The following is a 26,415-nucleotide window of genomic DNA, read 5'->3' as shown; positions in this document are numbered from 1 at the left end:
CGGTCCTGAGTCTTCCGATTGAGGAGGGTGATTGGTCGCTGGTGTGCATTCGCACCCAATTGGTAACTCTCCGCCTCAGGACCCTGCAGAGATACCTGTAATCTGAACATCCTCCCAGGTGGCACATGGTGGCGATGCCCTTTTTCCAACTGCCTTCAAGGAGGTACGCGGATCCCGATGGTGGGCGTCAGCTGTGCCATCCTGCTGGGGATGCCCGGCTTCTACCTGGACTTACTGAGAGTCTGGAACCTGGTTGCGGTCGACCGGGCCCCCCCCTCCGCTGGTGGAGGGCGACGGCCCGGGTGTGAGAGCAGCCAGCCCTTGTCCCGCCCTACTGGGTGTCGGGGGGGGCTCAAACGTGTGAAGTACTTGTGGCTGAGCAAACCCCCGCTCATCCGGAAGTACTCGTCGGACCCAGGTGCCAAAATCCTTCCTGGGAACCGGTCCCACACAACATGAGCCGCCTTTCCTCAACACCCTTCATCTTCCTCCGAGACGCAGGGAGGCATGTCCTGTATGGGCTCCTCCTCCACACCCTGCACTTCCACGCCCTGATCCACCGTCCGGACACTAAGTGGCGGTCGGTGTTGCCTTCCAGTCGCGAGGGGTCCCTCTAAGCAGGGATTCTGCCCCTCTCCATCGGCGACCTGGGGTGGAGGGTATTGCACTGAGGAGTCCCCTGCAACCTGTTTCTCTCGCGGTTCACAGCCTGCCACTTTTGCGGGCTGGAAGAGTCTGTATACCACGTGTATATGGAGTGTGTGAGGTTGCAGCCCCTTTTCCAATATCTAAAGGGGCTGCTCCTTGCCTTCTGGCTGCACTTCTCACCCACCATCCCCATCTTTGGACACCCTATGTGTAGTGGAGAGGGTAGGGCCGAAGATGTCCTGCTTGGGTTGCTCCTGAGCCTGGCCAAGCTGGTCATCTGCAAGTCACGGCACCAGATGGAAGAGGGCTCTGCCCAAGCCAATTGCCTGCCCCTTTTCCGGGGTTACGTCCGCGCCCGGGCGATGTGGGAGAGGGACTACGCGCTATCCACGGGCACCCTGGAGGATTTCCGGGGCCGTTGGGCACCGCGGGGGGGTTGAATGCATCCTGGACAAGGTTTGTAATATAGTTGTATAGTAGTTCATTTGGTATATTTGTTTGTCTTGTATTATGGTGGTGGGTTCTGTTTTGTTTTCTTGTATTGGAAATATTATTTTTTAATAATTGAATACAATTCTTGAAAAAAAAATACTGAGGATTGATGGATCTGCAATGTGGAGACACAACTGACATGGTATTGTTAAATGTAGTAGGGCCTTTCAGAACTAAAAGCAATTTAACTCTCTCCTATCTCTTTTGCCATTGCCATGTTGGCAATTTTGAAGAGAATCTTTTCTCTAAGCATATTGAAACTTCCATTTGTTTGTGCTTTCAAATTTGTATGTTGCTTTTGATTATGGAGGTCACTGTAAAAGGATTGTGTTATGGAGCCTCCATAATTCCTCTTCCGTTCTGAAAAAAATCTTATTTCTTTTTAAAACTGCAAGACAGACCAAACATAATTTAAGAGCCTATTTGCCCATGGTGTTGTTAAAGTTTCAGAAGTATCATGATTACATTTATAATGAGGAAGAGTCTTTGCGATTTGATTTATTTACATACATTATTTTACTGTGCACAACACAAAACACTGACTTAACAACCATCTATAAAATAAAGAAACTGCTAAAATTGCACTCATCATTACAATGATTTAACACAAATCATAATTAAAACCATATTAATCTATTTCCTAAATGGTTCATGCTGTTGAATTCATTCACTGCTATCAAAGAAAAATGGGATTTTGTGGACATGAAACATTTTTGTATGTTTTCTAAGAAAACACAGTTGTCTTTTCTTTACGTCAATTCACTGAATAGATACTTCAGCAACTAATTTTGAAATACATACTGGGTCTTAGTGTACTTAAATCTAGCCAGCGGTTCCACAGGGAACTGCCAATGATATCTTTCTCTTGGGTCAATTTGCCCTGACTTGTGCATCAAAACGCAAATGTTAGTGATGAATAGTGTGGGCAAACACATTCATTTGAATGGAGTAGTTTTAAAATGTTTATTTATTTTCATTTATTTTATTTTATACCGTCAAACAATTTCTAATGGCTTAAGGCATTTTAAAACAAATTTGTTAAATTTTTGAAAAAAAATTACATTTATTATTTTTTAAAATATCCTTCATTATTAAGCCTCAGGCAGATGGGTATCAGTGGGCTGCAAGAAGTAGATGTAATCACAAGCAAAAATTGGGTGAAGGGTAAGCCAACCATGTTGACTGGACAGTAATTCTGCAAACTATAGATCTAGCAGCTGTTCCAAAATTGTACCTTTCCGCACTGACCTGACAAATTCAACAGCCAGAAGAAGCTCATGTGCATGGGTTGCGTGGGTTCATCCCAATTGTTCACCAGCCCCATTTTGTCGGAGGATCCACTACTTTCCTGCTGTAAATGAGTATACCTGGCACCCTCCCTCGTCAAGACACCATTCTTATCATATCATCATATCATATATATACAGCCGGAAACAGGCCTTTTCGGCCCTCCAAGTCCGTGCCGCCCAGCGATCCCCGTACATTAACACTATCCTACACCCACTAGGGACAATTTTTTACATTTACCCAGCCAATTAACCTACATACCTGTACGTCTTTGGAGTGTGGGAGGAAACCGAAGATCTCGGAGAAAACCCACGCAGGTCACGGGGAGAACGTACAAACTCCTTATAGTGCAGCACCCGTAGTCAGGATCGAATCTGAGTCTCCGGCGCTGCATTCGTTGTAAAGCAGCAACTCTACCGCTGCGCTACCGTGCCGCCCATTCTTCTTTTCCATATGTTATCAAATTGTCTCAGGTTAGTTTTAATCTTTCTTTTGGCACCAAATTTCATTTTGCTCGGGCGTCACCTGGAGGCCACACTTCTCAGTCTATTGGCTCCCCAAAATAAAATGCGTCTCTAAAATAAAAGTCATCCCAGTGTCTTCTGGATCCTTAGCAATACCAGGAAGCTTAGTTGCTTTATCAGGACAAAATCTACATGAACCCTTCACAAATTGAAGCTTTTTACTGTACATGTGACAATAAATGAAACTCAAACTCAAACTCAAGTTAAGAAGACCAAGGGCATTGGGCTGGCAATAGGCTCCTTTCACTTCCTTTTTCAAAGGAATCTGACAGAAGTTTTGATGACATTTTGGATTAATGCAGGAATTAAGGTGAACCTACAACATTGACTAAGGCAGGCCTGGTTGTTGATAGGGAGATAGGAGTGATCTGAAGGAGTTTGGGGAGAGAAGAAAAACTAGCAAAGCTGGGCACACATATTCTACTTAAGTTGATGTCAGGACTTCATTATATATTTTTCTTCAATTTGCTATTTAGCAATCTGCCATATTTACAGATTGGCTGGTGTCATTGAGGAAAATTAGTACAGGAGATTCAGAGCTGAAGAATATTGGGTCTGAAACAAGTGAAGGGAAGGGAGTGTAACATCAGGATTTGGTAGGCAATGATGAGGAGGGAACGACACTGTCAGTAGAGAATGAGATAACAGGGGATTGGAGCTTGTGAGAGAGCGTGAGACGATGTGGAGTGGAGGTAGGAAGAGAGTGGTACGTGATGGATGGGAGGTTCCTGACCATGGCACAGAGAAAAGGGGAGTCTTTCAATTGCACTGTCAGAGTCTACTTAAAATCTGTTAATAAAATGTCTGGCTTTGCACATCTCCTGCACCATATAACAGCAGGTTAGAAATCTTAGCTACTTTAAGTTTTTGAACTTTAGAACATGGAAATTCATATCAAGGGCACTTTACATTATAGGTTACACTTATTCTGTTAGGTTAAGTTTTGGCATTATTATATGAAGTTTTATGCATTTACGCTTATGTAATTTTCTTTTTCTATTTTCAGCCTATTTTTTTACTGTTTGTAAAAACAGCATCATTCTCGAGCTTTCCAACTCAACAAAGTATGAATCAGCAGCCAGCCACTTAATCTGTTTTTTTGCTTTCATAGTGGCTGGCTGCTGATTCATACAGTATACTTCTTATCTTGTTCTTATAATGGTGTATTATGTACTTATTGCTGTCTTTGGTTCCTAGTCAAATACTTGATCCTAGTCAAAATGTCATTATCTCCAAGTGATGCCACTAGGCCATGCTAACACAATGGCCGAGACAAACAAATGTGATGTACTACATCAGTGCAATTGAAAGACTCCCCTTTTCTCTGTGCCATGGTCAGGAACCTTCCATCCATCACGTACCACTCTCTTCCTACCTCCACTCCACATCAGCCTCACTCTCTCTCACAAGTTCCAATCTCCTGTTATCTCATCACAAATTCAAGGCGATTGCTTTTAAAATCAGACACAATAGCACTCCCACCTAAATTCTCACACAATAAAAATTGGCCCTTCAGTAACTACACACATCCCAGCATAAGCACATGTAGCTCTAGTGCACTGGCCTTAAATTGTAAGTACTAGTTCAGATTTATCAACCGGACATCACACACAGCAGATAGGCCTGTCCAGTGTTAATTGAGTTTTATGTTAATTTTGTTCATTATTAAGTTGGCTTCTCCCTGTCTTTTTTGGTTACTTTCTTGTTTCCTGGATTATTGCAGAGTCTCACTTTTTCCACTGTGTTGTCATTGATGGTAATGGGCTTGTGATGGGCTAAGTTGTAAAAGGTACAAGTGGCAAATTTATGCCACTTTTACTGTGAATGTTATGAATTTAACCCACCTGTCACTGGGAAGGTGTAATTTAGCTACATAGAACTCATCTGATTTGGGATTTATTTCCTAAAATTCGTTGCATTCTTTCAGATTACCCAAATGAATTCTAGAGTATTGATGAACTGCAAAAATGTACATTAACACTGGCAGCTAACCAGAAAGAAAATAAATAAAAAATAAAAACCATCATTGCAGTTTACTTTTCACATTACTTGCTGATTTCTGCCTATCAACATAAAGATTGAAGGACTCTGGAAAAGCCTGCTGTTGAATGTTAAAACCAATTAAGGGCTTTTTAATGAGCTGCCAGTAGAAGGTTGTGCTTTCAGCTGGTTGGCATGAATATGACCAGGGCATACTATGCTCACCTGCTGAGCTGCCATTGGCGTAATAACTTGCTGCTGAGGTTTCAAGCAACAACAGCAAAGATAAAATGAATGTTTGAGGGAAGAGGTGCATAAAGCTGAAGGAAGCATGATGGGAATGTGCTCTATTTAACAAAAGCTGGGCAGTTTTTGTACTCATTTAAGCTTCAGTTGCATTGGCAACTTCTGCAGAGTAAAATACAATTTTGCTTTGAATGCAATGCAAAGAAGTGTGGCTTCTTAGACAATAGACAATAGACAATAGGTGCAGGAGTAGGCCATTCAGCCCTTCGAGCCAGCACCGCCATTCAATGCGATCATGGCTGATCACTATCAATCAGTACCCCGTTCCTGCCTTCTCCCCATACCCCATTCTGATAAGGTCTAAATTATGATTAGGATGAAGGCAAAATTCTTTTAAGCTTTTGATAAAGATTTGAGAGAAATTATCACCCGAAACAACATATGTTGCAAAATTGGTCTGTAATATTTTGGTGATAAAACACCAAAAAAGATTAATTTACTTCTGACGAACCACACTTGATAAAATGCTTTTTTATGAAGAACTCAGTGTGAAAAACACAAAATAGACCCATTCAGTTGTATTTGCTTCGACTATAAACACAGTGCATATGATAGGGAACAACAGCGCAGGGGAACACAATATGCATGACAGACAGGTTTATAGGATTGGGAGTGACTGCAAACCATCATGTTAACACATTCCCAGCAAACAATTTCATTTGTATGGGGCCACAAGCAATGCTGCCTTGCTTTAAAATTAATGGCCCGGAATTTGCGGTGAGAATAATAGCAAGACTTTCAGTCCTCACTGTTATAAATAGAGGAAATCTGACAGAAACTTTGGAAATACACACATATTTAGTTATAAGCAGAAATCCAGAAGCTGCTGTCAGTCCCTGCTCCCTCAGACAGTGAGCTGTTTCAGAACCCGTCTCAAGTGTAAGATGAAGGAATAAGTGCACTACTAGGAGCATTTAAACAGCATTCTAAATATAAACAATGTTCCATGACAAAGTCAAATTCTTTGAGGTGTACGAGCTTCTTAGTAGCTCAATATCACAAAATTATTGTTTAACACTGCTGCTAAAACTAGTTTAAATACGCACACTAACATTCTCTTATCTAGATATTTTAACATCTTTCACCTGTATAAAATAAAAACATTATTTTGATATTTCAGCTATATGTTTCAATCTTAATTTTCCAGTAAAATGCTGAAAATGTTAGTTCGAATTGTCCTTTTTACTTCCTGGTTTGCAGCGTGTGGCACCTCCTCAATGTGATGCAGATTTTGAGTTGTTTGATGACATCACTGTTCCTGCATGCTAGGAATCTTCAAATATGACATTTGAGGTCAACTGATGCCAGGAAAGGTGAGGTAAAGGTCACAGGGAATGAAATGTGGACGTTTCTATGAGATCATTAGCATATGCTTTGCTTTGATTTCATTGCTGACCATGAAATCTGCCACCTGTTACAACATTCAGCAAGTAGGAATCTTGGTGTGTCGTGATTTGCCCATGTAAAGAACCATAAACCAGTTTAAGAGAGACAACTGCTCCTTTGGGCACCTACTTAATGCGGCATAAAATATATAATATTATTAATGGTAATATAATATCTACTGTATTAATATTATAATCAGTATCATATTCATTATCAATAAATATTATTAATATTAATTCAGTCTCTAAAATAAATGATCTGCAAATATATTTTTTTATAGAATAAATAATATTGAAAGGAACATTCTAACTTCACAACAGTCGCAATTTTTTATTGCTTATAAGAATGGAATTTGCCTGTGCAAGTGATCAAAAGATGAATTGGGATGAAGTATATCATTCAGTACATATAATTCAGGTATTTGGCTTTACTTGTCTAAAACAATTTACAGTCCATTTTCTTTCTTAGCACAAGAATGAAATCAAAGGTTTCAGATAATCAGCCTTTCCCGTTGTTGTCAGAATTCTACTTCCTCAGATGACTAAGGAAATTTGGAATATCTCCAACAACTTGAATCAATTGCGATTGATGCACCATAGAAAGCGTCCTATTGGGATGAATAGCAACTTGGTTTGGCAAATGCTCTGCCCAAGACCACAAGAAATTGCAGAGTTGTGGGTGGACGCAGCTCAGTCCATAACACAGACCAGACTCCCCTCCATTAACTCCAGCTACACTTCATGCTGCCTCGGAAATACAGCCAACATAATTATGGACCATTTTCATCCTGGTCATTCCCTCTTCTCCCCTATTTTGCCAGGAAGACGATCCAAAAGCTTGAAAGCACGTATAACTTGACACAGGAGCAATTTCTTCCCCACTGTTCTCAGACAACCGAACGGAACTCGCATAAGATGAGAGTGTAATCCAGATTTCTCAACTTATCTCACTGCAGCCCTTGCACATTTTTTTTATCAGCACATTTTCTGTCACTGTAACACTATAATACTATAGCCTACACTAAGGTTGTTTTTTTCTCTTTGCACTATCTGCTGTACTTGTGTATGGTTTGATTGTATTTATGCATAGTATGATTTGACCGAATAGCAGGCAAAGTAACATTTTTCACTCTATATCATTACATGTGATCAGTACATAGAAACATAGAAAATAGGTGCAGGAGTAGGCCATTTGGCCCTTCGAGCCTGCACCGCCATTCAATATGATCATGGCTGATCATCCAACTCAGTATCCCGTACCTGCCTTCTCTCCATACCCCCTGATCCCTTTAGCCACAAGGGCCACATCTAACACCCTCTTAAATATAGCCAATGAACTGGCCTCAACTACCTTCTGTGGCAGAGAATTCCACAGATTCACCACTCTCTGTGTGAAAAAAACTTTCTCATCTCGGTCCTAAAAGACTTCCCCCTTATCCTTAAACTGTGACCCCTTGTTCTGGACTTCCCCAACATCGGGAACAATCTTCCTGCATCTAGCCTGTCCAACCCCTTAAGAATTTTGTAAGTTTCTATAAGATCCCCCCTCAATCTTCTAAATTCCAGCGAGTACAAGCCGAGTCTATCCAGTCTTTCTTCATATGAAAGTCCTGCCATCCCAGGAATCAATCTGGTGAACCTACTCTGTACTCCCTCTATGGCAAGAATGTCTTTCCTCAGATTAGGAGACCAAAACTGTACGCAATACTCCAGGTGTGGTCTCACCAATGCCCTGTACAACTGCAGCAGAACCTCCCTGCTCCTATACTCAAATCCCCTCGCTATGAATGCCAACATACCATTCGCTTTCTTCACTGCCTGCTGCACCTGCATGCCTACACTGTACGCCAAACCAAACCAGCTCAGATGAAAGGCTGCCCAGTTCCAACCTTAATTCAGTTTTTTTACCCTCACAGATGTTATCTGTCTGCAGAAGTATTTCCAATATTCTAATTAACATCAAATTTCAAATAACTGCTGTGTACCATTTAAAACACTTCAAACAGTTTTGATACTTTTTCTCTCTACTACCCTCATTTATCTTCATAGAACATAGAACAATACAGCTCAGGAACAGTCCTTTGAGTTATGATGTCTATGCTGAATATGATGCCTACTTAAACTAATCTATTCTGCCAGCACATGCTCCATATCCCTGCATTCCCTGCATTTTCTTCTATTTATTCTTTTCTCAGGACCAACAAAATGTTGTCATCCAGACAATCTTGGCCTGCATCCTATCACATACATCCCTTTTGTTGTCTCTAAACATACCCTCCCTTCTTCACACACACGCACACACACATACACATGCACACACACACATACACACACACACAACTTTACACATGCTTATTATTTTCACTTTTCCAGTTTTGAAACGAGTTCACCAACTTGTTTCTATTTTGATAGAAAAAAGGACATAAAGTGATGGAGTATCTCAGCCAGTCAGGCACCATGCCTGGAGACCAAGGATTGGTGATGTTTCAGGTCAGGATCCTTTCCAAAACATCGATCCTTTCCGAAACATCACCTATCCATGTTCTCCAGAGATGCTGCCTGACCTGCTGAGTTACTGCAGCACTTTGTGCCCTTTTTTTAAAACCATCATGTGCAGTTCTTTGTTTCTCCACTTTGGTAGATGCTGCCTGATCTGCTGAGTGCCACCAGAATTATCTATTTCTATTTTGGATTTGCAGCATCGGCAGTTCTTTTAAAGAATACCCCCTTTATTGGTATTAGGACATTAGTTGTTCCAAGCAGATTAGTTGCTTGAAATGTATTCACTTAAACAGCCACATTTAAACAACCTCCCCCCCCCAATAAATGTATTAATATATTGTTATGTTTTAGAAAGTGCATAATAAAGCCTTTACTTATGAAGGCAGTACTTTGGATTAAAGCAATCTCTTCTAGAATACAATTTTTTTTCAAAGAGTAAGTATGCACTGCCAAGGTGGGAATTCTGAATTGCTGGGAATGTCCTTGTTCAAGGATGGATTTTCTAACTCTACTTTTTTTTTCTCCAAGTTCAACAGTACCACCCACATAATTGTTCCTCCAGATCTGCTCAAATTACCATGATTCCCTTTTCAGCTCCATCTTGCCCTTTGGTTCCTTGTATCCTTCTCTATTTTTGCCATACACTCAAATCCATCCAAAGTTCTAATTATTATTCTTGTTTTCTTCATTTTATCCCTGGTTCTCATATTACTAAGTTAGCTTTGAACAATTTTGCTCCAAGGCCAGTATTCTTTTTTGATTCAATGCCACTCTTTCCTATATCCTATAATTCTCTTCACAACTTTCTTTCATCCAAATAGATTTTCTTGATACATTTCCAGACTTGGTCCATTTTTTTCTATTGTATGAATACTCTGTTGGCTCTGCATCACCCTTTTATAACCCCAGCATCTCCCACACGCTGACCTGAGACCTAAATCCCCTCTGAATTAGAAATTGAGGGGTTAAAAAACAATAAAAATAAGAATATAAATCTACAAACCAAACTTTATTTATCTAGAGGCAGTTAGTAGATTGAGAGGTGGACTAAACTGAAACCTGAAATAAGGCTTTATTCTGATGAGATTATAATTCATGTATTTATTTAGGAGATTATTTTTTACTGTTCTTGGTGAAACAATTATGATTGCAAGGCATCTAATTTGTTTAGAACTTTCCCCCTTCAAGACAATATTAACTCTGCTTTTGTGAAAGTATTTTTTTTCTCTGCTGAATGCCTGGCTTGCCAAGGTCAGCAGGGGTGTCCCTGAATATCTACAGATAATGCAATGTTTTCTGAATACAACATCTTCAGGCCAAATATTGCATTTGTGAAACGAAGAGTGAGTATCTGTTTACATTCTCCCAAGCCAGCATTGAATTAGTCTCCAATACTTCATGAATGTAACATTTTTATTTTCAAGAGATTTATAATGTCTTTACAACTGGGTACTAAATTGTGGTCCTTTCTGAGAACTTTCAGGATTTTATCCTCATTAAGAACTTGTTTAAGCAAGCCAAAATTTCTCCCACCTAAATCTGTTCCAACTGTGAAGAAGAATTATTTAATCCAGTACTCTAAGCCAGTCTCTAACTTGGTTGTTATTGGCCAAAGATCATTAATCCTCCTTCATTTACTTTGTATCTTTACTTTGTATGAATAGACTGGATATAAGAAGATAAGACCATCTTTTACCTACAATCGGAAGATGTTTGTGTTTCATGAATGTAAAAAGTTTTGTAACTAATAGATTAATACATCATAACTAAAGTGAAATTCTTGTTTCATGAGTTATGTGGAATGTTCGTATAAATGGCTAATTCGCCAACTGTTTCGAAATAAGGATGATGTAAATACTATGCAATCCTCTGATTAAATTGTCAGAGCCAGCTAAGCTAGTAAAAGCCAGTTTTCATGGAAATGGTAAGAAATCCATGCAAGGAATTGTGAAATCTGACTGTAATAGCTGTAACAGGCATCTCTTCAAAACAAGACTGATACAATCATTCATCATTTAGAGATGGCGAAGCTTATACACCCACATAAATTTAGTGTAAGTAATGAGAGATTAAATTAGAAATTGTGCTAATGATCTTTGAAACCAACACGCATATCATATTCCAAGACAAACATTTTCACCATTAATACTGAAACCACACAAACATTAATGTTCTCATTCATAACAAACTCCTTATTTTAGACAAGTTTATTTTTTCGTTTGCCTAGTTATTAAATAATTTCATTATTGCTCAGCCAGGATTTAAAGATTTTTTTGAACCTATAAATTGCTGTATAGAGGAAATTAGCATTAATGTACAATGGGCTTAGAAAATGAAGCACTAAATCAAATGAGCAATCAGATATGAATTTCAAAATGCAAAAGCTGAGATTTTAATTAAAAATTAAACATTTATCTTCAGAGGATGCTATCTTAAATGCATTTTTTATTAACTCTAATCATGAATTCAAGGTAGTACTGAAAAGGAGTGCAAAGAAAGACTTTTCCATTATTGCAATCTGACTTGCCAGACATGTCCTTCTTCACTGTACTGTAAGTCTTTCACAATCCTTTGGTGTCGTAATTCCTAACTGCCTTCATTTCATTGCTTTTAAGTTTGTTTATTAAGATTTTCTTTTTCCCTGACTGTGCCTTATAATCCATTGATAGGCTGCTAATCAGAAATGTTCCCTTTGTTCTATCCTTTCCTCACCTTTGCTATAAGCAAGTTATGTTCTTTGAAGAAAGAACATTGAACAGAAATATTAACAATGTTTCTCTTTTACTGTCTGACTTGCTGAGTGTTTCCATCCATTTATGCTTTTATCTCAATGCAAGCCAAAGGCTACCTGATAACTGAAGTCCAATAACACGACAGATATGCAATTAGAAATTTAATTTTTTTTATTAAAACCACATAAGCCACTATGAATGGAACTTGGTGCAGTGATGTCAAAAAAAGTTAATAATAGCTAATATACTATTACATATAAACTCCAAAGGCATAAGGGTATAGGGGTCGAGCCACTGTCTTACAGCACCAGAGACCCGGGCTCGATCCTGATTACGGGTTCTGTCTGTATGGAGTTTGTATGTTCTCCCTGTGACCACGTGGGTTTTCTCCAGGTGTTCCGGTTTCCTTCCATACTCCAAAGAAGTACTGGTTCATAGGTTAATTGGCTTCGGTAAAATTGTAAATTGTCCCCAGTGTGTAGGATGGTGTTAGTGTACAGGGTGAACGTTGATCGGCGCCGACATGGTGGGCCGTGTTGTGATATTGCTGGGACTACTTTGTGTATCCAAGGACTACTTTGTATGCCTGTGTATATAAGTGATTGGGGTGATTAGGCGGTCACTCTGGATCCAGGCTGCCACGGAAGAAACAGCCTGGAGTACAAGCTGCACCATGATAACATCTTAAACATGTGCACTCGTGGTCCGTCCAGAGTCACAAGAAAGGTACAACAGGTACCGGACCACGAAGAACAACATGGTGGCAGCGGTTTGGTGTTTCGCCTAGGGAGGGAATGAAGCATGCCCGAGCAGAAAAGGTTAAAAAGAAGAAAAAAAAGAAGAAAAAAAAAGCCCTGAAGGGAAACAAAACAAAAGAAAAGTTTCCAGCTCGGTACGGGACGTTTGGAGTGCATCCCGACAGGGCCAGTGTGAGTTGGTATAGTTACCTGCTCAGTAGTCGGCGCCGAGTTGCCGACGTGACGCTGCAAGCTGCTGGGGGAGGTGCGTGTAGGCTCACGTCGCGCCCCAGCACCTGTGTAGGGCCACGTCGCGCCCCAGCACCTGTGTAGGCCCGAGATTAGAAGCCTGCGACTGCTTCGCGGGGGAGAGACCGGGAGACCCGACACACACGGAGATGTGCGGTGACCGGGGAAGACCGACACCCATGGAGGTGTGCGGCGACCGGGGAAGACCGACACCCACGGAGGTGTGCGGTGACCAGGAGAGCCCTGGAGGAGACCGACACCCACGGAGGTGTGCGGCAACCGGGAGAGCCCCGGAGGAGACCGACACCTATGGAGGTGTGCGATGACCGGAGGGGGTCGGCGACTGGAGGGACCGACCACCCGCGGAGGTGCGGCGGCCGGTAAGGCTGAAGCACTGCGTACTTACCCAGGCGCGTCGACCATAGAGTCGGGAGGCCCTGGGCCCGAGGCAGCGGCAGCGCGTTCGAATTTGAGCGGCAGCTGCCGGGAGCACCTGTGGGCGGGGCCAGTGCGCACTGCAGCGGAGGCGCGATCGCACCGCGATTCCAGCAGTGGGAGCCCAGCAGTGCCAACCCAGCAGTGCCAGCCCAGCAGTGAGAGCCCAGCAGTGCCAAACCAGCAGTGGGAGCCCAGCAGTGCCAACCCAGCAGTGCCAGCCCAGCAGTGGGAGCCCAGCAGTGCCAGCCCAGCAGTGGGAGCCCAGCAGTGCCAGCCCAGCAGTGGGAGCCCAGCAGTGCCAACCCAGCAGTGGGAGCCCAGCAGTGCCAGCCCAGCAGTGGGAGCCCAGCAGTGCCAGCCCAGCAGTGGGAGCCCAGCAGTGGCGGGCAAATCATGGTGGTGGAGCATCTGGAGCCTACACTACGTTTGATCTACACAGCACGTCTTCTTGAGGGGAAGATATGGAACAAAATGAATATTTTGTGTTTAATGACCTGTGTAGTGATCTGTGTAATGAAAGCTTAATGTATTATATTTGATGCTTTTGTATAAATGTATATATCTGTGGAGTGACCACACGGAGTGAGTAACCACCCGGAGATGAGTGACCACACAGAGATGAGTGACCACCCGGAGATGAGTGACCACATGGAGTGAGTGACCGCCCGGAGATGAGTGACCACATGGAGATGAGTGACCACCCGGCGATGAGTGAAATTCAGCAGAGGAGTGACCACCATGATGGCGAAAAAAAGCAATTGTGTTTAATTGTGTTTAGTTGTGTTATTGGTTTTGTTTGCAAAAAGCAATGGTGTTTTGGTTTTGTTTGTTAAATATATTTTAGCCCTCGAATGGTAAAGAAAACAATTTTATATAAGACAAGGGGGATGTTGTAATATATAAGACAAGGGGGATGTTGTGATATTGCTGGGACTACTTTGTGTATCCAAGGACTACTTTGTATGCCTGTGTATATAAGTGATTGGGGTGATTAGGCGGTCACTCTGGATCCAGATGACCACGGAATAAACAGCCTGGAGTTGAGCTCCAGCATTGTAACCTTTTATACACGTGTACTTGTGGTCCGTCCAGAGTCACTAAAGGTACAACAGGTACCGGACCACGAAGTACAACAGGCCGAAGGGCCTGTTTTAGTGCTGTATCTCTAAAGTCTAAAATCTCTAAAGACTAAAGTGTCCAGTCTGGCTCCCATGGGGGATCCTATGCTGGGTTTAGCCTCTGCTGAATCAAGTAGTCAACATAGCGACTAATTTCTCAATCTTCGGGATTTACCTGCCCATTTGTATGAATGGTGGTCATGAATCTCTTTTGACGGTGGTGTTATATTTTGCCTTCCTAACAGGAGGTTACACTCTTAGAAATTGGATCAAAAGTTGGCCCACCATTTTCTGATGAGCTGTTCAAGTCAGCTTTCTGCTGAGAGTACAGGATCACAGAATCACATTTGCCATGTCCTCTGGCCTGATTATTTTAAATATTCATCATTTATCATGAACTAAAGTGTATCATGAAAAATAAAACATTAAAATAGATCATAAAATCAATCATTGATGAATTGCTTTGCAGATATTGTCCAAACAAGTATTCATTGGTACAAATAGCAAATATCTGTTTAGTAGTGTTTCCACTTAAAATTAACTTATTCCCAGTGTGTAGAAGTCTTTTATAAACCCAGGCAAACATTGACATGAATCAATTCACCTTTCACATTTCAAACACTTTCCTAAAAAGACAGTAATCAGGGCATTTGACAGCTTGCTTTTCATTCAGGGTCTATAAAACCAAGTGAAAGGTCTACCGTAAGACGCCTACTTTCTCATGTATGAAATGACTGGTTGCATTTCATCAGTCTCCTTAAGACAACCCTTATTACACACTATTTGTTTTACCTATTAGTGCTGCTCGTTTCTCGTAGTTTAATTGTGTGATTTAGCTCAGCTTGAGTTAACAGCAACTGAAATTATATTCTGTATAATATCCCAGGGACTTCTGATTTATTCAGACCTGAATCCCATCTTTGTTAGTGAAACGCTTTTGGTCTTTTATTTCCTATAACTCTGTGACCTCACAGATGTGATTGAAAGAACACATGTCTTTACTAGAACATAAAAGTTTGCTAAGCATAAGCAGGTTTATCTTCAAATATACGAGTTATTGGATGAAAATTCTATGATTAAATTATGCAAAACCATACCAAAATGTGATAGAAGCAGATAAAATCTTTCCACTCTGGAATACATTAAAAAAAATCTGTTAAAATGAATTTTGATTAATTTTAACAGACTTTTTTTGAGTCAATTTATATATTTTCATTTAAATGTCGATTTCCGAACTAGGTGTGCAATTGAGTGCCAAATATTTTTTGCTAAATTCAATTGATGTTTTCAAGTGTATATCGTACACAATGGGAAACTCAATCACTGGTTCCATGTACAAAATACCCCGGCTTGGCATCCATTAATGATGTCCATTAGCTTGCAACATTGTTTGTGTGCAAACATTAAACTCTGATGCTGGACCTTGAATAAAAAAATAGCAAAACCTAACATGAATCTGCCTGATCTCGGCTAACGGGACAGATCTTATTCGAGCTATTAAGGAGTTTGCCATTGAAAGTGACTATTTAATCACCTCCGAGGTGATCAAACAGCTCCAATATGCTATGTAAAATCTTCTTTCTTTGTTAGAGACAAAATGTTTCCCCTGTGTGTCTACCTCTGTTGCCATGAAGCCTGATCATCTGTTGGAAACATGCGATGCCTGCTCCTGAGTCCAACCTGCCAGTCTTGGTTTGGTTCCTGTTGAGAACCATTGCTTTAAAAGCAACCTTCACAGCAGGAGAGCATGCTTGTAAGTTTGTGCTTACTGCACTAAGTTACGATGTGTAACTATGCTGAAGGCCTGGAATTCTGAATGCCTGTTTGCATGGGGCCATACACATTCATGCACATAAGAAATTTGTTCCCCTGTGGCTGAGAAAGAATCTGGCATGATGCCCTCTGCACAACGTAATTTTAGCGGATGTTTCTAAGCATATTAGAATCTCCAGTCTCTGGTATCCATCAGCGTCAAATAACTGAATTTCTATGCACATTTGAAATACAAGAACATCAAAGCAATGATTATTTTATTAAGGTATCTACTTTTCAGATTAATAATACTGCACAGTCATGCTTTCCAATCTTTTAACATCATGGTGATTGGAACATGTTCAACAAAAACTGCCTACTATTATTTTTTACAAAAATTGTATATTAAAATTCAATTACTGTGATGAATTTCTGCAAGGTTTTCTTTGCTTGCTTGTTGTAACTTTGGTGGGAAAGCTCCAAAGCTGGGAAACACCGCAGAGACTGTTATCTGAATTATCCGCTGTTTGTCTGGGGTAAGATTGCAGACGACAAGTCAGAAAGCCCTTGCAGATATCCACCCCTATTATTGAGTTGGATGATGCAGAACGTAGCAGGGTCAAGGTCAACAGTATGACCATCGTTGAGGTATGTCCATTTCCTATTCATGAGAATCTTTTCCACTACTAGAAGACTTTACTAAAACAGCCACAAATATTATCATGAATCTTAACTGATTTTCAATTCCAAAAGCAACAAACTCATATAAGCTACAGTATCCTGTTGCACTCTTCACATGAAACCTGCCATTCAATACACTGCAGGGATCAACTTTTACACGCTCTTTGTTTGTGTTGCTCACAGTTGTACCTTTGCTCAATTTATCTATTGTAATACTAGGGCAGAACTTGAAAAGCTTATATTAGATTTGTTCCTTGAACAAACTTAACAGCATTTCTTCATTGGATGACATGACAAATTTGAATTGTTGTGCTCTATAACCTGGGTTTTAGTTAAAGGAAACATAAATTGGGGGATTGAAGATTACAAAGAAGGTAATGTTACTCCTACTGTGCTAGCATTTGCCTCTCCCTCGCTCTGTGTGACAGAATATTCACATGGTAGAGTGACTAGAAATCAGGTTGATTACTCTGATGCTTCCTTAGGAAACATTAGATATAAATACTGGGATGAAGAGGCAGATTTTCAGACTGCCCGGCCTGCAGTCCTTTTCCTTCAAGATTTCTGCCATTTTCCATGAGATGGCAGAGATGGAAAGTATCCTAAACTTCCATTAGGTGCAGGCTTGGTTCCGAATACAGGAAAGTCCCAAAGTACAGTGCTATGGCATGCCCCTGACTGCATTTACACAGAATCCATTGGGACAGTAGGGGATAGACCAAAGACTCATGGTGTTATTTTTCAAGTTAGATTCCCAGCCTCCATAATACACAACTCATCCTCATCTCCCCAACCAGGCTCCTAATATCAAATGTAACATTTTGGAGACTGATCTTCATCAGTGGGCAGAAGATTCCAATCTCTGCAGCGTGTCATGTAGATGTAGGCTTTATTGCTGGGCTATGTTGGGCATGCCACTGGGCTAGATTAATTGTCTGGGACAGGAAATCCCATGCTCTTGATAATGCTGTAGGTCCCCAGCTTCAATGTAATGCTAGCTGAGGGGTAGTGGAACGGAAAATCTGTCCTAATGAGTCTGTCTCTGTCAATTATTATATATATCTTTCTTTACATGTGAGATGGTTCTTCTTTGTGATAATCAATGCACAGTTCCTTCTATCTGAGTGGTGACAAAATATAAACTCTGAGTGTTGGCAAAAAGCTAACACAAGATTTAAAGCCACATGTATCTAACCTATTATATTAGATTAATTTAACATAACAATATTAACATTTATATTATTTAAGGCTGAATCTCATCCAATGCAGAATCAAAGTTTTAATAGTCCTCTTTGACAGACTACAACAACCTTCAGTACCCTCCATAATGTTTGGGACAAAGGCCCATCATTTATTTATGTGCCTCTGTACTCCACAATTTGAGATTATAAGAGAAAAAATCACATGTGGTTAAAGTGCACATTGTCAGATTTTATTAAAGGGTATTTTTATCCATTTTGGTTTCACCATGTAGAAATTACAGCTGTGTTTATACATAGTCCCCCCATTTCAGGGCACCATAATGATTGGGACACATGGCTTCACAGGTGTTTCTAATTGTTCAGGTATGTTTAAATGCCTCCTTAATGCAGGTATAAGAGAGCTCTCAGTTCCAAGACTTTCCTCCAGGCGTTCCATCACCTTTGGAAATTTTTATTGCTGTTTATCAACATGAGCAAAGTTGTGCCAATGAAAGTCAAAAAAGCCATTATGAGACTGAGAAACAAGAATAAAAATGTTAGAGACATCAGCCAAACCATAGGCTTACCAAAATCAACTGTTTGGAACATCATTAAGAAGAAAGAGAGCAAACAGATTGACAGGCCAAGGAAGACCTCCACAGCTGATGACAGAAGAATTCTCACTACAATAAAGAAAAATCTCTAAACACCTGTCTGACAGATCAGATCTTCAGGAGTCAGGTGTGGATTTGTCAATGACCATTGTCTGCAGAAGACTTCATGAACAGAAATACAGAGGGTACACTGCAAGATACAAACCACTAGTTAGCCACAAAATGGGATGGCCAGGTTACAGTTTGCCAAGAAGTACTTAAAAGAGCAACCACAGTTCTGGAAAAAAGGTCTTGTGGACAGATGAGACGAAGATTAATTTATATCAGAGTGATGGCAAGAGCAAAGTATGGAGGAGAGAAGGAACTGCCCAAGATCCAAAGCATACCACCTCATCTGTGAAACACGGAGGTGGGGGTGTTATGGCCTAGGCATGTATGGCTGCTGAAGGTACTGGCTCACTTATCTTCATTGATGATACAACTACTGATGGTAGTAGCATAATGAATTCTGAAGTGCATAGACACATCCTATCTGCTCAAGTTCAAACAAATGCCTCAAAACTCATTGGCCAGCGGTTCTTTCTACAGTAAGACAATGATCCCAAAAATACTGCTAAAGCAACAAATGAGTTTTTCAAAACTAAAAAATCATCAATTCTTGAGTGTCAATCACCCAATCTGAACCCAATTGAGCATGCCTTTTATATGCTGAAGAGAAAACTGAAGGGGCCTAGCCCCCAAAACAAGCATAAGCTAAAGATGGCTGCAATACAGCCCTGGCAGAGCATCACAAGAGAAGACACCCAGCAACTGGTGATGTCCATGAATCGCAGACTTCAAGCAGTCATTGCATGCAAAAGATATGCATCAAAATACTAAACATGACTATTTTCATTTACATGACTTTGCTGTGTCCTAAACATTATGGTGCCCTGAAATGGGGGGACTATGTATAAACACTGCTGTAATTTCTACATGGTGAAATCAAAATGTATAAAAAAGACCTTTATTAAAATCTGACAATGTGCACTTTAAGCACATGTGATTTTTTTCTATTACAAATCTCAAATTGTGGAGTACAGAGGCAAATAAATAAATGATAGGTCTGTTCCAAACATTTTGGAGGGCACTGTGTATAATATTAACCTAAAGGTGAGTTCATTTTCTGAGGTTGAGTTGGATCTTGACATTGTGTGCAAAATGGTTAGATGCAAATTGGCGGACTGTTTTTTATCACCCATTTTATATTACTGCATTAAGTCAACACCGTTGATTTCTTGCGATACCAGAGGATAAATGGGATAATATGTATAGCTGAGTAATATTGCTCTAATAATGCTTCTTAATATTGATCTGCACTTATAGAGTTGAAATGAAAAGAGAAACTCGAGACTAGAAAACCGAGAATTCTATCAATTAATTTGATTCTGACCCATTTCTGTAAACTGGGTGGTAAATCAATAGTTTCACACTTAGGAAAACAGTGTCACTAAGGGTCATGACTTTACAAGACATTCTAGATGTGGATGTTTTTTCTGCTGTTCCATTTTACAACATTTCAAGGAACTCCCAATTTTGGTTATATATCTTAATGGATTCCTTCTGTTTTAGATTAAATTCCAACTTTAACCCTAGAGTAGCAGTTGAACATAAGATTCTTATTATCCTTGCAGAACAGCAACATGAAGAAAACTTAATTTCTTGTTTCATCCAGTGCAGAGGTATTGAAACAGAAGTCCATGAATAACCATTGGCAATAATATAATTTTGAACATAATCAGTTAACAGTATTGTATTTGTGTTATATTACCAACACGCTTTTCATCATTTTTTATTACTTTTCCCAAGAGAGTTCATTGAATCGGATGCTGAACATTTTAAATATATCTGGCTTTTCTTGAATAGTATTTTAAGGCAGTAATCATGATATACGTTATAGAATCATAGAGCTATACATCACGAAAATAGGCCCTTCGGCCCACCTTGTTCAAACTGACCAAGTTGGTAAAATATCAGACTTGTCCCATTTGCCTACATTTGGTCCATAGTCCATCTAAACCCTTCCTTTCCTACCTATCCAAATGTCGTTTAAAAGTCATAATTGTATCTGCTTCTATAGCATCTTCTAACAACTCATTTCAGATATGAACTATCTTCTGAATGAAAAAGTTGCCCTGAAGTCCTGCTTAATCCTCTCCCCTTTCACCTGAAGCCTTTTTAGTTTTAGAACTCTTTATCCCGAGAAAAAGTCTGTGAGTATTCACTTTCTCCATGTCCCTGATGATTATGTACACCTCAATGAGTTTATTCATCAGCCTTCTACCCTCCAAAGAAGAATCCTAGCTTATCCAATCTCTCTCCATAACTCAAGGCAGCAAGGCAAGGTAGCAAATAAAGACACAAAGTGCTGGAGTAACTCAACAGGTCAGGCAGCATCTCTGGAGAACATAGACAGGTGGTATTTTGGGTCAGGACTCTTCAGTCAGATTATGGTGGGGGGATGAAAACTGGACAAGAGGTGGGGGTAGGTCAAAGCTTGGCAAGTGATTGGTGGGTATATGAGGGGAAAGGTTTTGATAGGCAGATGGTTGCACAGAGGTCAGCGATGAAAAGCCAAGTGTGAGATAAGGAGACAAGGATGGAAGTGGTGTAAATTGTGAAGCCAGAAGAAGAAATATGGGTAGTGGAAGGGAAGAAATGGGTGTGAATCATGAAGGGGCACAGGGAAGAGAGTGGTAAAAAAGAGGAGGAGGGGGTGTAGAAAGGGGATGATGTCTGCAGGTTTGTTCCTAAAATTGTAGAGTTTAATGTTCATGGTTGTAAGCTACCCAAGTGGAATATGAGATGGTGTTCCTCCTGTTTGTGTGTGGCATCTGGCAATGCAGGAGGCCCAGGACAGAAAGATCAGTTAGCAAAATGGTTAGCAACCGAGAGATCCAACAGACTTTAGCCAAAGCCTTGACGGACTGAACAAAATGATCACCCAGACTACACGATCTTCCCGGAGAAATGGAATAGATGAGATTACAGGAGGTGCACGTCAACCTCTGTCTCACTTGGAAGGACTGTTGAGGTCACTGGATGGATGTGAGGGAGGAGGTATAAGGACAGACATTGCATCTCCAGTGATTGCAGGCGAAAGTACCTGGGCATGCAGTGGTTTGGGTGGGAACTAAGGTGTTGTGAATGCTGAGTTACTCCAACACTTTATGTCCATTGTTTGGAACCCAGCATCTGTAGTTCCTTGTGTCTACAAGGCAGGTAATATCCTAGTCAATCTCTCCTTCACCCTTTCCAAGTTAATGACATCAGTATTATAGCATGGCATATAAGGTCATTTATAAATAATTATGAACATTTATTTATAAATTATTTCTAAACAATCAAATAACTGAAAGAAAACCATTTGTCCTTACATTGTTGCCTAAACTAAGATCATTATAAAAACTGTCAGGGAACTGTACTGAGTTTTCAGAGGTGTTATTGTAGTGAAAATGTTATTCATTTTAGTTTTCTATGGAATACACCAGTAATGTTGGAGCTAAAAATTTAGTTAAATGTTTTGCAATCTTTCTAAATATTGGGATCTGAATAGATTCAACTCTGTAGCAATACCTTAACATTGGCAAAATGGCATACAAAATAATTATTTATTTGGGCCATATTTGCTTCAAAATTTCAGTATAGAAACATCACAACTTTAACAATTTCAATACTTATTTTGACAGAAAACTGAATCATAGTATATAACACTAGAGAGCAAAAAGAGCAAAGAACTCGGAAATGCCAATCTTTAAGTTGTAATGTAGCTCACACATAAAAACTTCCTTCGTGAAACCTTACCTAAAAGCAAATATGGGATAAGGTTATTCTTTCTCAAACCAATAAAATCAGGAGACTGTTGCGAGAAGCAGTGTCACGCAGTTTGATGTCCCCAGCAGGATACTTGGGGTCATATGTGCTGCCGTAAATTCAATGTGGGGCTTTGACATTGTGCTAAGTGTGGCCTAGGTCTGGGGGGGGGGGGTTTCTTTGATGCAAGTGAAGTTTAATAACTAGAAAAGCATTTGCTTTTATTTGCCTGTACTTTCTGCAACAATAATATCAGCTCATTTAGGCTTTTTCAACATAAAAATGCACTAGTGGAACAATCTGTTACGAATTAGCACTGCTCTCATTCCACTTTATTAGCAGGTAATTGAAAAGAGTTGGGAAAGTGTAATTTATCAGATTATGCGTGTTTATCTTCCTTGTGGGTAAAACAGATTTTGGCAACTTCTTCACCCTATCCTGGGGGAATCAAACTTCTTTAAGCCAAATTCAGAAAAAAAGTAAATAAATTATGATTCGATGGTACAGTTAAAATGTTCAAATTAAAAAAATAAATACTTTCCAAAATGATTAAAAGTTTTCCATGGAAGATTTTATCTTTCTTACCTTTCTTTAGAGATGTGTTTACTCTCGCATTTCCAAGTATTCTTAAAATCCGTACAGAACTCAAACCACAACATAAATATGTTGTTTGGAGTAACCTCTTTCTCCCCAGATTTTGGCTTCACCCCAAAGAACCTTATTATATCTTCAAAGCTAAGAGGAAAAGAAAAAAACTGTCAACACACAAACCTGCTGGTGGCTGTAGTTTCCCTGAGGGCTTGTTCCAAAGTCAGTAGCCAATACTCTGTAATTATTGTGACTTCCCTGAGCTTCAACATTCATGGCAGCAACACTTGTCATGTATAATGTAACCTTCAAACACCTACAGTCGTCCCAAAAGGGGATATTTATAATGGCTATATAACCATGTCCACATGCATGCATAAATATTCAAGTACTGAATGTCTTTATAGGAAAATAATGGGGTATCAATGCCCTCATTTAAATATATATCACCACTCCCAACCCCACAAATTAAATTAAAACTGGGGAAAGAATGAAATCAAGTTCACATTAGTCTACCAAAGTGAGCGACTCCAGGCACATAACATAAACAAGTACAGACACATAAAGTCTGAACTGCACACTTTCCTTTCATTCATGCACTTCAAATGATTCGTATCTGTTTAAACTCATGTTCTTTCTGACAACTAAGGTGCCATTCAGTTGAAATGCAATGAAATACAATATTGTGTTACTGATCTCAACAACATATCTACATAAAAGTCAGACATGGATTCAATACAATGGCATGATATTATTTAGAATTTTCGTAGCTTCAACCCATGTTCGACACAGATTCATCAGTTCAATAGATCCACAATAGTTACTTTGCACATTTCTGTTTTAATTATGTTTTTGTTTCATTCAGTTTTGTATTAAATTGCTTTTTCTTTATGTTTACCATGGCTACTTGCAGCCACAAACCTTTTCAAACAACTATTCCTTCCTTCCTGTAAATATGGCAAATTATTTTGACTTAAATCATTAAAGTAACCTTTCTCACACTGATTTAATGAATGCATTCTGGATTTTGATACACCAGAGCTTTTAAAGATTATTATGGACCTTATCTTTTTGTCTTTGAGAAATATTTAAATTCTGAAGTTAATATTTAGCAGTAGAAGAGTATAACTTCTAGAATCCTGCAGATCATTCACCTTTCTTCAATTATCAAAGTTTAGGATCAAGAGGATAGGATAAACATTTTAAGCAGCTTAATTTTCACTAGCTGTGATGAGCCTTGGTCCCTTGAGCTCAAATTAGTCTTTAACTGAACAATGATTATTTTACTGCCCCTCAAGAGAATAGCACATCAAACATTTACACATAGATCTACATCATTTTAATGGAGACCATCAGGATTGGTTTATACAGCAGTAAAAATACAAAAAAAAAATTATGGAAAAGAACCTTTAATTTGCAGTAAAAAGTGTTTCAAAGAGTTCCCCATAGTAAAAATGTCTATATAAGCGCTAGGGTACATTAATTAGATCATTAATTAGTCACTTGTGTTGTCAACTTAAAATTCCTTCCATAACCATTGTAATCATGTTGTTTTAATAGTTTGAATAAAATTATATGAAAGAACACCTTGTTTTATCACCAATCACTTTTAACATTGGAAAGTGTTCCAGCGAGATGTGATGAATATTTTAATTTCAGCTGAGAAATATGTAAGAGGATGCTCAACACCTTGCAGTTATTTGCATTTGGATCCACATTAGGCTCATTCTTCAAGTATAACTTCATGTTATGATTACAATAGTACTCTTCAATTGATTAACAAAATAGCAGTCTGACGAAGGCTGATCAACCCGAAATGTCACCCATTCCTTTCTCCAGAGATGCTACCTGACCCGCTATGTTACTCCAGCAATTTGTGTCTAAAATAGCATGATACGTGATTCTTAAATGGAAATCCCTCTTCAAATCTCTCCACCTCATTTGCTTCCTTTAAGATGCTCCTTGCAATTTAACTCATTTACCAAACTCAAATATATAATGTAGAAAACTATATTTGGTAATATTCCTGTGAAGTGTTCTGGGATTTTTGCTACAATGTAGCTGGTACCGTATATAAATGGTAGCTTTTTTGTTAATTAAAACTTTCAGGCTGTTGCATGTACTAAATGAATTGCAGGTCAAATCATGGCATAACTTCCTATAGGTCCTACATTCATTAATATAAGATAAGATTATGATATCAAGTATCTATTCTTATACATTTCTTATAATCCCAGTAACCAAAACTTTGGCTCAGATTCTTATTCTTTACCAGTCTAACCACCATGTGATACATCACACGCCCCATTGTGCCTTGACCATCCTGAATCCCGTCTCTAAACAAGTATCATAAAGCAATTTTTATGGATCAAAAATGTGCAACTTGGGCACTAGCCATTTTGAGAGCACCAGAATTTCCAGTCCGTTGAAACAGAAAGTTTAAATTGAAAATGGCAATGCTGATAGTTTGGGCCTTTGGTAGGCCAAATTGTCAACCCAAGGTAAAGAATTAACAAACATAAGCTCCAAGGAATTTTGCAAGGTGAGACTGTAGTATTGCTTCTATTATTCTCCTGCAGTTGTATTAAGAAGGCAGAAAACTTTCTATCACAAATACAATATATAATAACATTTGTATATCACTCATTGTTAGTCATTGACTAAAAGGGTGACAATACTCAGTTGTGGTGTAACCCAATTCTGCTGCTTCCCTATTCCACTTCTCAAACCATCATCCCACATCCGCACAATCCCATCTATCAACTCATATCTACCTCTTACAACCACAAGGAAAATATGAAGGAATTATTTAGCATGGGTAATTTAAAGGCGGTGGGGGTAACTGAAGATGAAATGGGGCATTGAACAATGCATCAATTCAGTGTCTTTCCTCAATTAGCTGATCTCCTGTAGCAGTGATCAAGAACATTTAGTAGAACAGGAATGCATGCGAAACACAAGATTTTAATAAATTATGTTATTTATATTACACGCAAAAGACCGTAAGACTTTACTTTCTTAAAAAAAGCTCATTATGAAATGAATGGGCTCACAAATACTGTGCAAATTCTCACTTGATGCAGGATTTAAGAGCAGATTTCCCAACATAAATACTGGCGGAACATCAGGAAGTACCTGCTTCACTGTTGGGGTCCAGTGGCACAGCGCAGTGGGGAATTTACAGTATGGCCACTTGTTTGGGACATCTGCATTTGTGTGAGAGTCCTAAGCTTGAAGGAATGCAAAGGGATAAATACGGGCAAAACCCAAGTCACTGATTTTAGTTGGATTGCACTCTTTAAGTTTTAATTTTTATGAATATTTCAGATTATGCTTTATAATGTTTTCT

The 26,415-nt window shown here is 39.5% G+C and overlaps 1 protein-coding gene across 3 annotated transcripts in view; it reads right to left on the bottom strand.

Annotated features, from left to right (window-relative positions):
• Window positions 1-26,415, bottom strand: part of LOC144597267 (formin-like) — a 300,339-nt gene that overhangs the window by 44,392 nt on the left and 229,532 nt on the right. For 2 of the 3 annotated variants that reach the window (XM_078406376.1, XM_078406380.1), the window contains one exon: window positions 23,064-23,213. The exons of the other annotated variant lie outside the window; for it this stretch is intronic. In XM_078406376.1, coding sequence (XP_078262502.1) covers window positions 23,064-23,213 — 150 coding nt within the window. The remainder of the gene's footprint in view (window positions 1-23,063; window positions 23,214-26,415) is intronic. 3 annotated transcript variants of the gene reach the window in all.

This window comes from Rhinoraja longicauda, chromosome 10 (genome assembly GCF_053455715.1).
Source record: "Rhinoraja longicauda isolate Sanriku21f chromosome 10, sRhiLon1.1, whole genome shotgun sequence".
NCBI lineage: Eukaryota > Metazoa > Chordata > Chondrichthyes > Rajiformes > Arhynchobatidae > Rhinoraja > Rhinoraja longicauda.
Note: the sequence above shows the minus strand (reverse complement) of the source record. Positions and strands in the feature narration are given on the sequence as shown.